The sequence below is a fragment of the Hetaerina americana genome, unplaced genomic scaffold (genome assembly GCF_022747635.1).
Source record: "Hetaerina americana unplaced genomic scaffold, ioHetAmer1.1.p SCAF_200, whole genome shotgun sequence".
Taxonomy (NCBI): Eukaryota; Metazoa; Arthropoda; class Insecta; order Odonata; family Calopterygidae; genus Hetaerina; species Hetaerina americana.
Window position 1 is genome coordinate 141,942 of NW_027286765.1, and position 16,798 is coordinate 158,739.

The 16,798-nt window shown below is 34.1% G+C and overlaps 1 protein-coding gene across 1 annotated transcript; it reads left to right on the forward strand.

Annotated features, from left to right (window-relative positions):
- Positions 1-2,713: 2,713 nt before the first annotated feature.
- LOC139688592 (uncharacterized) lies at positions 2,714-16,576 on the forward strand. Its single transcript, XM_071586134.1, has 6 exons — positions 2,714-2,908; positions 3,080-3,250; positions 3,822-4,031; positions 4,425-4,637; positions 8,325-8,414; positions 16,391-16,576. Exons 1-6 carry the CDS (start codon positions 2,774-2,776, stop codon positions 16,574-16,576), a joined length of 1,005 nt encoding a protein of 334 aa, XP_071442235.1. The 5' UTR covers positions 2,714-2,773.
- Positions 16,577-16,798: the final 222 nt, after the last annotated feature.

Below are 16,798 nucleotides of genomic sequence, written 5' to 3' on the forward strand. Positions count from 1 at the left end.
TCCGATCCCTAATATTTATTTTCTTTTCCAGCCTGAAGTGTAAATTAGTCTTCTCGACAAAACATCGATGACTACGTCACGACTGTTACAACACAAACTGCAGACTTAAAATACCGCTTTCTTGGAAAGTCTGATCTTTTTCAAGTATACAGAAGAATGAAATTAAAAACCAACTATAGAAGTAAAAAGTCGTTTTTCACACATTACGTCACGAATCATTTAAAATTTTCAATGTAGCAATAACACACAAAATACGTAACTGGCCTGATGGCCACTTGCATTTCGTTCTTCATTTGTTAATAAGTTGTTTTGAATGCAAAAGAAATGGGCTGATGTGGGAAGAGATTATCTTATTCCAGATCACACATATGAAAACCTTTCTTGCGATTACTCAGAGTTAATTCAAGGGTGAGTCATGGAAAATCGGAATCCGCCTTTTCTAAAATATTTTTGACCTTTTGTGGTATCAATGAAATCATAGAATTGGCAAAGAAATAAACGAATGAAAATATTGCTGTACCGTCCTTTCATTTCAAAGATCCTTGTCAAAAGGTTAACAATAAGTATTCTTTACGTTGCAAATATTCTAGATTAATCAATAATATAGGTATCTATCGCCGGTTGTAATCCTGGAGCAATGCAAATAAGTTTTAGTGTCCCGTTTTTTCATTAGGTTTCTTTAGGAATACACGTCAAAATAATTATTTGATAGGTGACGTCCATGTTTCTGAAATTCGAAAAATGTTATGAACTGTATTCCAATAGAGATGAATGACTTCATGCTAATATTATTCATTTCATTAACCTGAGGTAAATTTATTAAAATATATTCGGTTATGATCATGCATATTTATCTAATATACGTGCGTTCGTAGGCGAATATCATTTTGTCATATTCATGAAATCAGTCTCACTTGATTAACTGCTGTAATAGTTATAAACTAGTAATTGGCATAGGAAAATCTGGGAGGTGGAATATCTTAAGATTATTACGTAGGGCCATTATATTATCTTCATCTTATGGAAATGTCTAATCGAACTGCCATAATAACGAACACCTAGCTTTGTTTATACGAAGGTGGGTGGGAATCGTTTCTAAGGAATATATCACAGATGGCAAATCAATAAAATTTCATAAACAGATATTCAACAAATAACGTAATAAATCCTCTGGCCTTAATGTCACCATTCTTTTACATAACAGTGTACGGGACATACAAACGACCTTCTAGCTCACATAAGATTTTTTACACACATAATAATCTAAGCACTGAAAACAAACAACTAAACTTACTTTGAAAACTATTAAATCTTCTATAGTCTTTTGCAGCATAATTTGTAATTTACTATTCTCGCTGAAAACATTGATCAACAGTCCACGACTGTTTAAACATAATCTGCACACTTCAAATTCGGCTTTATCGCACATTATGAAAGATTTACACTACTTTGAAAAATTTACTGGACAATCTCACTTTAAATAATAATGCAATATGTCACAGTTTACTTGAAATGGAACTAAAATTTATTAAAACAGCCGAAACCTAATGTAAACAACTAAACAGTTGGACACTTGCATTCCGTTCTTCATCTGTCAAACTGTTTTTAGAATTTCTCTTGAAATTCAATGGAATTGCGTGATATGGAAAAACAGATCTTCATCCAATCACAGATATGTCGGCGTATTTCAATGTAATCTAGCAATTAAGCTAAACTAAAATAATTTCGTTTTATATGATTTTATTAGTTAGAGAAGAATGACGGGCATTCTTTGGTATTATATACAAATCGAAAAAACTAAAAAGGTCTAATATGTTCCGATCATTTAAATGAAAGACCTGGATCAAAAGATTCAGATACGTTTTGCTAATGATTGCTAAATGTAAGAAAAACCCAGTATTTATACAAGCGAAAGTTATTGTGCGTTGTAGACATAAAGTGTATGAAAAATATTACAAGTTCAATGCTACCGGCTTTTCTTTCTGTTCCTATCTGAATAAACATCAAAATAATTCTTCGACCCGTGGGAACGGGACTTTGACGAACTGAATCTTTTTCTGACGATATGAATCGATGTCAAGTTAACATTAAACATAGTTTGTTATGGTTAATCAGATAATTAAGACCAAAAAATAAGCTTCAGTTAATTTTAACTATCAATGTTACGTGATACGTGTAATAATTCCTAAAATTTGTTCATATGTTCAATTTAAGATCGACTCTTCCCTTATCAAACCATTGTTCACAAGAAATACTTCGGAAATAACAGGAGTAGATGAAGAACGTAACGCAAGTGCCCAACTGGGAAGATATTTTGTTTACTAAGGTTGTTTATATCAATTTTGAACATTAATTCAAGTAAATTGTGAACGATGCTAACATACATTTAGCGTTAGGTTTTCCGGAAAATACCTGTGACACTCCATCCTGCTCAAATATATTTAGGAAAACACTTATTCCGCCTTTTATTCACTCTATTACTGGATTAGACGTGATTCACCGGGTGGGATTCGTCTACTTGTGTAATGTGCGGAATTGCGATCATCTCCCTCCAAAGAGTCGGTCATTTTTATCGACCCTTTTGCTCTTGCACATGAACTGCTGTGTTGAAGAAAAAATAAGAAGAATGAAATGCCAATCGCAAGTTGTCGTAGCACTTGTGATGTTGTATTGTGTGAATAATCGAACTATTTTACGTAATGTTTGACAGACATCTGTATATTTAACGTTTTATTGTCCGGTCAATCATCCGGCGTAATCTTAAACGTTCAAAATGTGTGATAAAATTGATTTTGTAGTATGCAGATTGTGTTTAAACAGTAGTGGGCTTCTGATAAACATTTTCGATATGAATAATAAATCGGAATTCATGTTGGAAAAGACTATAGAGGATTTGATAAATGTAAAAGTAAGTGAGTTGTATGTGTGATGTCCTTTCTATAATATGTTTTCAAGATGTTCGGTGTAATTTATAAGCAATTCATAAAATGCGTAAGGTATTGGGGAAAGTATAGTGATAAGTAGACGAGGAGATTAGCACATTCTGATGTTAATATCTGTTTTTGATATATTTAATTAGGTTGTGGAGGATGCAAATTATCCCTGGTTGGTTTGTTCGACCTGCATGGAGAAGCTTACGGAATTCCGGCTATTTAAGCATCGATGTGCAGAGTGTCTGTTTGTTTTCTACAATCGTATCCAAAAGGGGTTCAATCCTGTGACGGAAGACTGGTTAACAAATCGACAAGAGGTCAGTTGTATCCATTAATTTGAACGATGTGTAACAAAATCATATCTTGCCCAAAAAGAATATATTTTGTTGTGATTAGAATATGTGTTGATATATATGCTGTACAATTCATTCCCGTATTTCATAACTTTGCTATCAATCACAGGTATCATGATTTGTGACAAAAATGTGAACTGTTTGAATATGTTAGCTTGGTAAAGTAATTTTATTTACATTACTGTTCATTTCTTCTTTCCCAAAATGCTTTCAATCATCTTGCGCTTCAATGACAATGTTTTCGCGCCGTACATAACTGCGCTCCACTTCAAAGAAAATGCGAGCAGTTTCTAGACATCCTTTCTTTACGTCCGTGTCATATCTATTGATAAATTATTTCAAATCATTCAAGATCTATTCTTATTTGATATTTTCACCCTACTGAACAGTAGGGTTGGATTCCCTTGTGCTTCTTTATGGGGTCCACCGTAATGGGCGAATTTAACATAATGCCATAAAGGACTTAGTATTGGGTGAATGCTACCATCACCTACCAAACTGACTGAGTTTGATTACTGTTTTTATTGTTTATAAGGAGGTGAGTGATGTCCTGACCCAAGACAATAAGAGTCCTGGAGAGCATATGGTTGATGGTCTATCACACAAAGTGTGGGCTTTAGGTAGTACCGTGGAATCTGCTGTACATTCCGTGGGAACAGCATCAGTTGAGATGAAGAACCCATATTCACCAGTCCATGGAATGAATTTTATGGCCATTAATGATTGCAATGAAGTGAATATTCAGGTGAGTGAATTGAGCTGTTACCCATTGCAATCATAACCAATTCTATTTTACAATTAATATTATAGTGTCTTGAAAGTTTAATTTTTTTTTCTTAAGCATGTGGAAGAAGTGCAATAGGTTTCAATGGCTCTGGCCTTTCAAAAACCTACACTGAAATGGTGAACCATCATTTGATGATGTTTATTCCATTGAATTAATGGTAGATGCATGCAATTTAAGCACCTGAAGTCATAATCTTTGATTTTTTTGCAAAATAATGGATACCAAAATTGTTTTCAAGTGATAATTACATGACCAAGTTTGGCCAAAAAGATTTTTTGCCCTGAATCACTTATTTTGAAATGGTTATCATATGCATTCATAAAATCATATTGTTAATTCGCTTTTAATTAGTTTCCTGGTGAGATCAAGAAAGAGATTGAAGACGAGACCATCGCCAGTGATGCTGTCGACGGCAGTGAGGTGGATATGCAAGATGACATGATCATTATCAAAGAAGAATTTGACACTAGCAGTGGATGCCCTGTTCCTCTGAAAATTGACGCTGGCTCATCAATACAGGAAGGTGATAATCATTGGTCGGAAAATGAAGATACAAGTCATTTGGTGAGTGCATATATTCATTTCAGGAGCATAATTATCAATCTACACTTTAGATCAAATTTTCTTTTCCGATTCAAAGTGGTGTTATCATCGACAAATGTAATGAACATTTCAATTTTCTCAGACTGATTGGGCAAAGATCACTTAATATAAATTTTGTCTGCCAGATTTTGTGTATAGGGTCAAACTTATAACCATAATACCCTCGGTCAGGGACTCTAAGCTATGCTTCATTTACAGTGCTCTTCAAGTTGCGGAAACAGCAGGACATAAGTTATTGTGCGCCAACCAGCAATCTGTATTTACTGTAAATATGCTATAAATATCATGCTATTTACTTAATGGTATTAGTGTATATAAACAAGACTACTGCTTTTTGTTGTATAGCATTATCGCAATGGTCTGCATATGCAATTCTATTCAAATGAAAATGGCAAAAGCATTGATTTACTGTTCATGATAGAGGTGGTGCATTCAAATAGGTAAATGTGGAAGTGATTTGTCAGTTATATAAGAGGAGATAACATATGCCAAGGATTCTATAGCAAATAGAAGTGTTAGGATAGATAATGGCTATTATGTAGCATGACATATATTAGGTTTATGTGAAAATTAGGGCAGGATTTAATTTTCAGAACAGGAAATAGACAGCTTGGGCCAAGTAAGGTTTGTTCAGGTAAGTCAGAATTGTGGTGATTCTGGGTATTTGCTGGGATAACCTCGTTTTTCCCTTCTTTATTCTTTTTAGCATCTCTACGTAAAAATCTTATTATTTGTTCTTTCCCTGAAACATGAATTTATTATTTGTATCCGGGTATTAGATGCATTGGTTAGGCTGAAAGGCCTTTAATGACAGGAGCACTCATATATGTGCGATCCCTCAGATCTATCTGTCTGTTGCTTGACAGTTTTTTAAGGTTTTTAATCACCTTAACAGAGAAGTGGTCTTCAAAAATTGGTAGTGGGAAGCAGGTTGATTAAGGATGGGATAAATAAGGATCATGATGGTTTTGGTAAAAGTGTATTATTTATGTTGAAGAGGGAAAGAGTTTTGTTTAATTGACTGACGTACTGAGCAGGGCAGAAGTTACAGTAAAGGCTAAGTTAAATATTGTTTAATTTTATGGTTTTTCGACAAAGAAGTGATGATAAGGTGAGGGCTATTCAGACAGTTTGGTTCAAAGAGAGCATTCAATTGGGTTGAAGGTTTGAGAATTTTAGTATTCAGCAGTATTTCAGGGTAATCACTTTTTCTGAGACAGTAAAGTAGCTGGTTGGTGTATTTTTATTAAAGAGGAGTGTTCTTGTTGAAACAGAAGCTACAGAATGAGTCAGAAGGAGATGAAGGACTTTGCATGTGAACAGAGGCCACAGTTGAGATAAAGTTATTGTTTATAGTTGGTAAGGTTCATTCAGACTGAGTTGAAATTATTTTTCTAGTGGTGAATGTTGATAGCTTTGAAAGTTATATTAGAGTCAGATATAGATGAATTGAAAGATACTGGAAAAGAAGAAGAAAAAGACATGACAGTACGGTTTGAGTATTTCTTTGATGAGAAAAATTATGTTAAAATTTACCCTTAAATAGATTGGCATATGCATTCACTGCATTTTATAATGACCCTTCAAAAATTGAGGTTTTGCAATATTTTTCTATGCTTAATGGTAATGGTATTACTCTGCAAGAGCTTCCCGGCACTTTTCTTACCCTTTTACAAAGGTCAAGTCACAGTACGTAACATCAGAAGAGATTCCACTGTAAACTTGTGGGTGATTGAGTAAGTTTTGCTAGGGTTAAGGCATCTTTGCATAGCCAAGCAAGTGAGTGATTGGTGGGCCACTGGCGCAGAGGGAAACCTCTTGTAAGCCTCAATAGAGTATGATTGCTTGAGATTAGCAAGGATCAATGGTTCTTAATATATCCAAGCAAGAGAATTTGTAATTATTTTGTTTTTATTATTATATTACTTGTGACTTATGGGCCACTGGTACAGGGAGAACCTTTTGTAAGCCCTGATTGAGTGTGAGTGCTTGAGACAAGCAAGGATCAGTGCAATATAGTACATCTTAGCTAGAGGGGAGGTGATTATTTTTCATTTATTACAATTTTTAATTTTATTTCATTATATGTGAATAGTGAGCCACTGATGAAGAGGGAAATCTCTCGTAAGCCATGATAGAGTGTGAGTACATGCAACAAGCAAGGATCAATGCTGCTTAATGCATTCATGCTATAGAGTTTGTAATTATTTTGTTTTTATTTTTATATTACGTGTGACTGATGGGCCACTAGTGCAGAGGGAATCTCTCATTAGCCCTGATTGAATATGATTGCTGGAGTGGAGTGACGCAGAGAGAAACCTCTAATAAGCCCTGATAGTGCGAGTGTATGTGACAAGCAAGGATCAATGCTGCTGAGTACATCCAAGCTAGACAGTTTGTATTTTTTTTTGTTTTTATTATTTGATTATTTGTTACTTATGGGCCACTGGTGCAGAGAGAACTTCTTGTAAGCCCCGATTGAATGTGATTGCTTTGGAGTAGCAAGGATCAATGCTGTATTGTCCAAGCTAGATACTACATGATTTATTTGCAGTATGCCATTTAATTGTTCTTATCATTTATGGTATCTAATTATTTCAATTATTTTTAATTTTTTAATGTTATTTCTTATTGGTTATATTCATTTATTTATAAATTTTTATAATTTTTATAGATTTACTGCTTATATCTTCTCTATTTTCCCTCATCCATCCTTTGCCCATTTATAAGAGTACGGCTGGTGTTGACTCTTCACATTATATTCAGAGGTTATTGGTGCTCTGAATTATTGGTAGCATATAAAATGAGGGTTCTCAGGATTATGCAAGTATATGATAATTCTTCAGAAGATGGGCAAAATTTGAGTACTATTCAGCATGGTTAAATCATTATCGAAAAGTAAGAAGGACAGATCTATTCTAACAATCAGAGATAAATTAAGTATGAAAATAGCTTAAAAAAGATCCAAGAGAATTGAAAGGAATAATGTGAAAAACTGTCTGTTAAAGAACTTAGGCCAACACCGTTGCACAGTAAGAGAACTTGGGTCAGATAAAGAATGCTAAGACAGAAAATATCTGAGAAACTTGGAAAGAATATAAAAAGAACTAACTGGATAAGAACTTAGGTAACCAAGTTTATGCATGAAAAAGTAAGCTTACAGTGAGGAAGATAGTTAAGGTCCAGGCATATCTGATGTTGGCATAGAAGGGGCATTAAAGCCAATTAAGTTGATAAGGTGGTAGGGGTAGACAATGTGTGCAGAATTACCAAAAGGTTTTGGAAAATATGAGAGAAAGAGTATATAGACTGGTTAATAAATGTAAGGATGGAATCTGGCCAGAAAAGTTTATGTGATAAGTTTTAGTTCCTTTCCAAATAAGTTAAAGGTCATATCATGTGAAGACTACAGAACAATTAGTGTGAAATACTGTACATCTACAGTGTTCTTCTTTGGTTTGTCAACAAAAGGATACAATCAAGCAAATAATTACTTAGGGGATTTTTTTCATGAGCTATCAGCTAAAATATGTATTATGTTGCAAACAAGTTAACAATTTTTTTCTTCATTTAAAAAAAACCATGTTTAACAAAAATATTTTTCATGATATCCTGAAAATCTATGATATTTTTTCTTTGATCTTGCAGGATCCTTTGGAAAATGCAGAAATAAATATATCCCCTGAAGAAGAAGTTGATATTAAGGATGATTGTGATGCTGACATTCCTCAGATGGAAGTAAGACTGGGAGGGGAGGTGTTGCAGGAACAAGGTAAGGAGAGCTAAGGACTGTGCTGACACTTCACTTTTTCTACTGTCTGGTGTAATATAACCATTGGAGATTAACTCTTGCAGTACTACTAAGGTTTTTTGGAAAACCTGGGTTAATTTTTTAAAATTGTTTTTAAAATAACAGAAAGGCCATTTAAAATAGTTTGATAATTTGCAAAAAAGATGTTTATATTATCATTGCTTTTAGAATGATTTATAAATGTATATTATATTATTTATTTAGCAACTCAGACAAGATCTTTTATTAATCAGTAAAGAATGATATCTTAAAAAACCCAAAACAACCATTTCCCCATTTCAATCTCTGGTTTTCACCTTTCACCAAAGCATTTGTGAGAAATATTAAGCTTATTAAAAAATTGACATGCAAAATTTTTTGATGTATTTGTAATGTCTGCACAATTCTTTTAATGAAAAATTAAGATGGGATTAAGACTCCATCTCGGGATGTCCTCCTATAGGTTTTTTTTCTGACAACAATTTTGCCTGTGTTTCAATGAGCATCTTCATGGCAAAGTTACCTGATCTGGTTTACTTAAACCTGAAGTTGCTCATTGAAACACAGGCTAAACTGTTGTCAGAGAAATAACCTGCATGGTGATATGCTGAGAATGGGAAGTCTTTCATCTGAATGCCACAAAAATCTATGATCCTAAGATGTGAGTTAGTTTAGTGCCTTCTAGTTCTACCCTAAGGTCCTCATGGGATATTTTGGTATGGCAAAATAGACAATTTGCTTGGATAACTTGATTAAATTTAGCCGAAAGTTGATATTTTTTTATTTTAGCCAATAAAAATATATACAATTCATTCAATGAAATCAAATCAAAAGTAAGGAAAATCGATTTTTTGAATTAATTTAATTTAAGAAGGTCATTACACAGCACTGCCTCACCATTGATCTTGTCAATAAGTTATCAAGAAAGGCTAAGACATATACAGGATACCTTTAGTGCTGCAAAAATTTAGTGTGAAAATTTGATTAATTAGTTTTTTCATGAATCTAAAAATAAATTTAATGAAATATCTTCTGAAAAATGCATATAGAGTTAATTATAATTCATCATAATAAGTAGCAAAAATAATTTGCCACTAAGTAATTCATTATATTTTAGCCAAGAAAGATACAATTTATGTTCCCAACGCAATCATTAAATAGTTCAAATCATCTGGAAACCCTAAGATATGTATGATAATTAAAACTAATTAATTGCACTATTTAATGTTACCTGCTGCATACTCACATTTTCCCAGTCCTAATCTTAATTTTTTCATAATTATGTCATATCCATTGTTATTGATTTATTTTCTTCATTATATTAAATGCAACAATATGAAATTTCCCTGATTTTAAAAATTCTTTTCACAGAGAAAAATATATCATTCTTTAAATAAATATATTTCCTTTCCTGTGTGCTATGAAATACTTCTGAAATATTCTTCTTGATCTTTCTTGAAGTCCCTGTTTAAAAAATAATGGTTTCGGTATCAGGGCAACACTAAGTAAACCCATGTGGAACAGTGATGTGAGACAATCATGACCCCTTTTATTAGCTATTTTCCTTTGCTGGTTGTTTATTTGCAATAAAAAACCTGAGTTCATTTCACTTCAAGGCCATGCTATATTCCTTTTTTTGCTCAGCAATATCAGTTTAAATCTTATCAATAAAATATTACCAACCAAAATAACCTAGTTTGTATCTCTCATTTATTGGGAAGATATTGAAGATACTGTGAGTGACTTTTAGTACATACTTTATGTACTTACAAAGGATAAGGTGCTTATTGATTAAGCATGATGGATGAAATAAGCAATTGACATAACATCAGAAAGGGTAAAATTTTGCAGATACACAAACGAGGACCCTAAGATAACAAATTAGGATGCAGTAGTCAATAAGAACTGTTTCAGTGGAACAATTTTTTTTAATTTTGGCAGAAAACATGGTGGACTATTCAAAGTAAAATACTGCAGTATAATTTTATTTCCTATTGGATGAATTACCAGTGCAACCATTAGTAATGCTCAAGACTTGTTATGCCAAACACTTCTAAGGAAACCAAGAGTCTATGAATGATTTATACTTTTGAGAACCAATTCAATTCAAAAGACCAATCACAGTCAGGCTACCCTTCAACATCAGCAACTGATCAAAATATTGACAAAATCAATGCACTCATTGGTGAAGATCATCACAGAACCATTATTCAACTCTGTAAGATATCTGGAATTTCCTTGCATTTCTTTTTGGTTGATTTTTTCTGAAGATTCGCATTTGAAAAGAAAGATTTTCATACCTTATTGCAGCCAAATTGGGCTCATACCCTTCTCTTTGTGATGTAATTTTTGAAAAAAAATAGTACGACATCATTTCTCCACTCCCCCTACCCTGAGAAAAACATATTGACTCTGACGAAGGTAAAAAAAATGTGCTAGAAAGCATAATTCAGAATGATCTGAGGCTTTTTGGCAAATACTGCGGATGAAGGCTTCTCCAGTTTTTTACCAGGTCATGTAGGGTAGCACCAACGTTTCAACAGCTAACTTTGCCATCGTCTTCAGTGTGAATTGGCATTGCCAGGAATGTGCCCGGGATTTATGTTTCCTCTTGAGTCTGCCGACTCGTGATTACTAATCTGGAATCCGTTGTCTCAATTTACCTGGTTCTTGTTCAATCTTATGTGGACTCCTTCATTGACAATCTGGTCCCAGTATCCATTGGCTGGACAAAGGACCTTTGTCTTAGAGAATTCTATTCTATGTTCCTTTTCGATGCAATTTTCTGCCACCGCCAATCTCTTGGTGTGGCAGAGTTGGATACATCTCTTGTTTTCAATGAGTTGCTTTTCCACTGTTCTCCCCGTTTCCCCAATGTATGATCTCCCACACTCGCAGGGTATTTCGTAAACCCCAGCTCTTTTTAGATTCAGGTCGTCCTTCAAGGTGGATAAGAAGGATTTCAACTTGCTCTGAGGTTTATGTATTGTCTCCACCTTATGTTTCTTAAGAATCCTGCCAATCTTTTTCAATATGGTGGACAAAAACAGGATGTAGGCTCTGGCAATCAGAAAACAGCGGACTCCAAGCCAAACATATAAATACTGGGCACAATTCCGGCAATGTCACTTCACCTTGAAGACAATAATGGAATTATCTGTCGAAATGTTGGTGCTACCCAACCTGACCTGGTGCGAAACCAGAGAAGCCCTTATCCCCAGGCATAATTCAGGTCAGCTTTAGTTAATGACAGATGCTTTGTTCCTGGGATTTCAGCACAGCTGAACTTGCTAACATACATACATACATTGACAAATGACTTTTTACAGGAAAAGATGTGTACATGCATACCTATAATAATTTATTTAAAATAATACATTTATCCAAACTGGTTTAAACAATTTTTTTCATTGCAGGAATATATTATTAAATGAATATCAACCTTACCTTATCCTTCAAATGTTTCAGATGATTACCAAAAACAAGATAATGCAGGAGAAAATGCTTCAGCCACTCAACTGAATGTGAATAAAATTTGCAACAAGGTATTTGAACAAAGGGACCTTCTCAAAGATGATGTAATTCATGTGCATCTTAACAAGGTGATGCAATTCAAATGTGATGTTTGTTTGGAGGTATTTAAGAGAAAAAAACACCTTGAAAGTCATATCAAATGGGTGCATGCTCTTAACAAGGAGCACCAATGCGAATTCTGCTCCAGAAACTTTCTAAATTTAAGTAAACTCAAAAGGCACATGTCAACACATACTGCGGAAAGGCCATTTCAATGTGCATTATGTTTAAAAGGTTTCGCTAAAAATATAAATTTACAGATGCATATGTTAACACACACTGGAGAAAGGCCACACAGGTGTGAAATATGTAGCAGAGGATTTGCTCTTAGTAGTAGCTTAAAGAGGCACGTCTTGACACATACTGATGGAAAGAGGTACAAATGTGATGTGTGTTTAAAAGCATTTCCTTATAAATGTTTTCTAAAGGATCACATGTTGACACATACTGGTCAAAGGCCACACAAGTGCAACATCTGTTCAAAAGCATTCGCTCAGAGAAGTCATCTGAAGTCACACATGATTACACACACTGGTGAAACACCACACAAGTGTCATATTTGTTCTAAACCATTTGCAACAAAAGCTTCTTTAATAGGCCACATTACGACACACACTGGTGAAAAACCGCACAAGTGTGACATTTGTGCAAAGGCATTTGCTATGAGAAGTCATTTAAAGACACACATAATGACCCACACTGGCGAAAGGCCACACAAGTGCAACATCTGCCCAAAAGCTTTTATCCAGAGCTGTGAACTAAAGGCACATATGCTGACACACACTGGTGAAAAGCCACACAAGTGTGTCATTTGTTTGAAAGCTTTTGCTGTGGGTAATCTTCTAAAGAGACACATGAAGACACACACTGGTGAAAGGCCATAAAAGTGCAATGTCTGTTCAAAAGCATTCATACAGCGTTGTCATCTAATCTCACACATGCTGACACACTCTGGTGAAAGGCCTCACAAGTGCAATGTCTGTTCAAAAGAATTCATTCTGCGTACTCACCTTATCACACACATGAAGACACACCCTGCAAAATGATCATAAAAATGTAAGATCCTAGAGCTTATTTCACTCTGTAGAAACGATTGTAAAACTTTCATTAAAACTTTGTAACAAAGTGACATTATTATCCTGTTTTATGTAATTTCTTCAAATAAAAAAGAATTGATAAAATGACAAATCTCAGCATTATTATGTATATCATGATAACAATAATTAATCCTCTTAGTGCGGCGGGGATCTCAGGGGTACTAGTGAAAAGTGCGAAGGGTAATTTAAGAAAATGTATCACCTTAGAACAAAAAAATATGAAGTTATTTGTTTAGATATCCATGTTCAGTTTTTTTTAATTTAAAATATAATATTATAGTTAATAATGATGTAATATATTTACATCATCTGAAATATTAATGTAATTACTACAGTATCATAAATTTGAAGAATATTATTTTAGTAATTATAATTCGATTTTTAGACACAAAACTAATGTTTTTTAAAAATCATTTTTCAATTAAACAACAGTATTTAAAAATAATAAAGAATCAAGAAAACATGCAGAAAATACTAGAAATAAATAAAGAAAAACCAGTGAATTTCAAATTTTTTTGTCAGCCTCTGCATAGTTTGATTTTGATGAAAAGGCTGATCTCACTGTTTCAAATTGGGACTTTTCCCCTTCCATGAGGCTGCGGCAATGTGCTTACAATAAAAGGCAGAAAAAAACCAATTTCTAACTCACAGAGAACTGCTGACAATGTAATCCATTACACAGGGCGCAATTGATTAGATAGGATGGACGGCAAGAGAAACAAAAATGATTACAAAGCAGTGTTCTCATTTTCATCGTCTCAACAAAGTCTGTACAACTCTGGGGATTGTATTGCTGACTTCATCTTAAAGAATGTGGGTTGGGATGTTTGGAGTTTGAAGTATCAGGCTCTGCAGAAAAATAGGTTTGGATTGCTGTTACCTCTTGTGGAAGCAGCCTTCAGGATAAATTAGCATTGAACTAATTCATTCATGAGGACCATCTCTTGATGGAAGAAAGGGAAATAGGGGAGACTACCTAGAAGGTTCACTTATCTAGACATTTACAACTTCGGGTTCCGGATGGGTTTGCATATCAAGGCACTTTGCCAAATTAGATGGTTCTACTAAGGTATCTTTGGCACTAAGATTCTGGCTTTCAAGGAAGGCTTTGATGGATATTTTGTTTCTTGCTGGTAGTGTTAGGAGCCATGTCTCATTAATTCTGATAATTCATAGCAAAAATGGATCAGTTTCCTCTTGAATTGTTTGAAACATTGCTAAAAATTTGTTGGAAGATTTGTTGGTAAATGGCTTTCAGCAAATGCAGGATTCACCTTGCCCAGATATTTCCTATCCCTAATTCCTTGTAAAAGTAATTTTGCTCCTTATTCGTATAATAAACTTGTGGCCATTCGATGTTTAATGTGTTGCTTCAATTTATGGCCATTCTTCAGGTGGATCATTTCCAAGGGATATAAGATCATGTTTTAATTAAGCTTCCTAGTTTTTTATGGTTGATTTTGAAGAACTAGAGTCCCTGTACATTTAGTTAACTTTTGATTATTTTCCTCAGAGAATAATGCATCCATAATGAAGAATTCTTAGGCTGCAGGAAATTCAAGTTAATTTATTTCAACAGAACCAATACTACCTTGATCAAAAAGTTCCCGGAATAACCACCGTGTGGCGCTCCCATCGTTCCATTTGAGTTCTGTTTTTTTTGTTAAATTGGTACATCTGTTGTTGAATTTCCCTTTAAATCTTAGTGTCATAACTTGACATTTGCAAAAGACCATCAGTTGAGATGCATAAAGTATATAAAAAATCAAAATGCAAATAACTTTTTTCAGTTTGCAATTTATTAATGCTATTTAAATTTCTTTGGCTAACATTTTATTCACTTTTTTGAGGGTTCATTTTGGTATAAAGGCAGTTTCTTTGTTAGAGTTTAGTCTGCAAACCATGCCATTTTATAAGTGCCTTGGGATGAAACCATGAGATAGACCAAAACTCTGACTTCATCATTTCTTCCTCCTTAAGGTATTTCCCAGTAGTTCCCTCTCAATCTACCAATAGCAATTACTTATTTGTTTTCCTTTCTGTCCACCCTACCTTCTCAAAACCCACATTTCAAGTGTTTCAATAATCATGTTTCTGAGTTATGTGAAATTAAAGCTGAAAGATCCAGTCACTAAAATTATTAAAGGCTTGTTATATGATGAGGTTCACTGTCTGAAGTGCCAACCTAGCCATACCTTCTATATTGGACAATATACCACAACCCTTCATATTAGAATCAATAACAACCTCAAGGCTCACTCTAGAATTATTCCAATTGGGATACTTCCAATGCCCAAAAAAGCCCCAGAAAACTATAGTTCCTTTGATAAATACTATAATATCTCCATTTTAATATCCTTCTCATCCCTAGACCCTCAACTTAAACATAAAATAACAGCTGACTCATTGATTCTTCAAATACCAAGGTGTAAATGTTAGTTTCTCTCTAATCTCAATCTTAAGTTATCTTCATCTTCCATCAGCAGAATGAAATAATGCAACTTTGGAAGGCTCATGTAATTGTAAATACATACTAACTGAATACCAATTAATGCATATATGGCTACCATTGAACATTCACTTCCTTCTGGGACAAATAGTGCCTTGGCAGAATATTTATGGAAGATATTAGAATGCAGATGATTGATTGATGCCTGGGCTCATATCTGTTTGAATAACTCTACCATATCTACAGGTGAAATCATTTAATTAATGTTAAAAATTTATTCATTTGTTATGATTTGCCTGTCATTTTCAATGAAGACTTCTCTTAAATTTCGTGTAATAATGTCTTCACTGTGTGAAGACATTATTACACGAAACATTACATTACATTATTGACTTCATTATTTTACACAAGCACAAACTCTAATTATGGATATCCATTGAATAAATATTTAATAGAAAATAAGTCCATTTTTATTATCATATTCTAGGAGATGTCCTGTTACATTAATTTGTGAGGATAAGAATATTAAACTGTACTGTATGCTTCCATAGCAAGTGTTTTCAACTTGCCTCCAAAGTCGTAGTTGATGCCTCATTAAGTTTGTTTTTAAAGAGAAACTGTTGGAACCTAAATGATAAGTAAGAGAAATGTGTCATTTGAGTTTGATTTCATTACGGATTATTTTAAATATTCTCATCTCAGTTCCCTTTTTTTCTTCGATAAATGTTTTTCGTTTGAAAGTGGGAAATGTCCTTCATTTTCCTTTTTCCTGTTTTTAGATTTCATCCTCCATCATTTATTAGAGATGGAGGATGAAATTGCATTACCACTGGAAGACAATGGTAGAATATTGACAGAAATCGGAGGTTTTGAACAGTGCCTTTGCACACATTGCAGCTTTGCAACCCCGAGTAAAGGACCTGGAGGCTCAACTCCAGTGGAAGGTGGCCACAAAAAGAAAACTACAAGTGAGAGGGAAGTATTTGTCTGAGAATTAGGAAAGGGAATGCCATCAGAATGAGTAGCTTGCCCTGGAGAACAAAGTGTTGAAGTGGAAAATTAATGAGAACAGTAAGCTAATGGCATCCTACTCTGGGTAATTGGACATGTCATCACCTATGACTTGCTCTATGATGGCATCCTCTAGTCCTAGCAGCCATCCTCGTGGTATTTCCCCAATGGCAATTGTGCTTGGAAGCCCTGATTGACCACC

Coding starts and splice junctions, on each gene's coding strand:
- LOC139688592 (XM_071586134.1), top strand. CDS start 2,774: ATGTGTGATAAAATTGATTTTGTAGTATGCAGATTGTGTTTAAACAGT. Junction 3,251..3,821: donor GGTTAACAAATCGACAAGAG/GTCAGTTGTATC, acceptor ATTGTTTATAAG/GAGGTGAGTGATGTCCTGAC. Junction 4,032..4,424: donor GCAATGAAGTGAATATTCAG/GTGAGTGAATTG, acceptor GCTTTTAATTAG/TTTCCTGGTGAGATCAAGAA.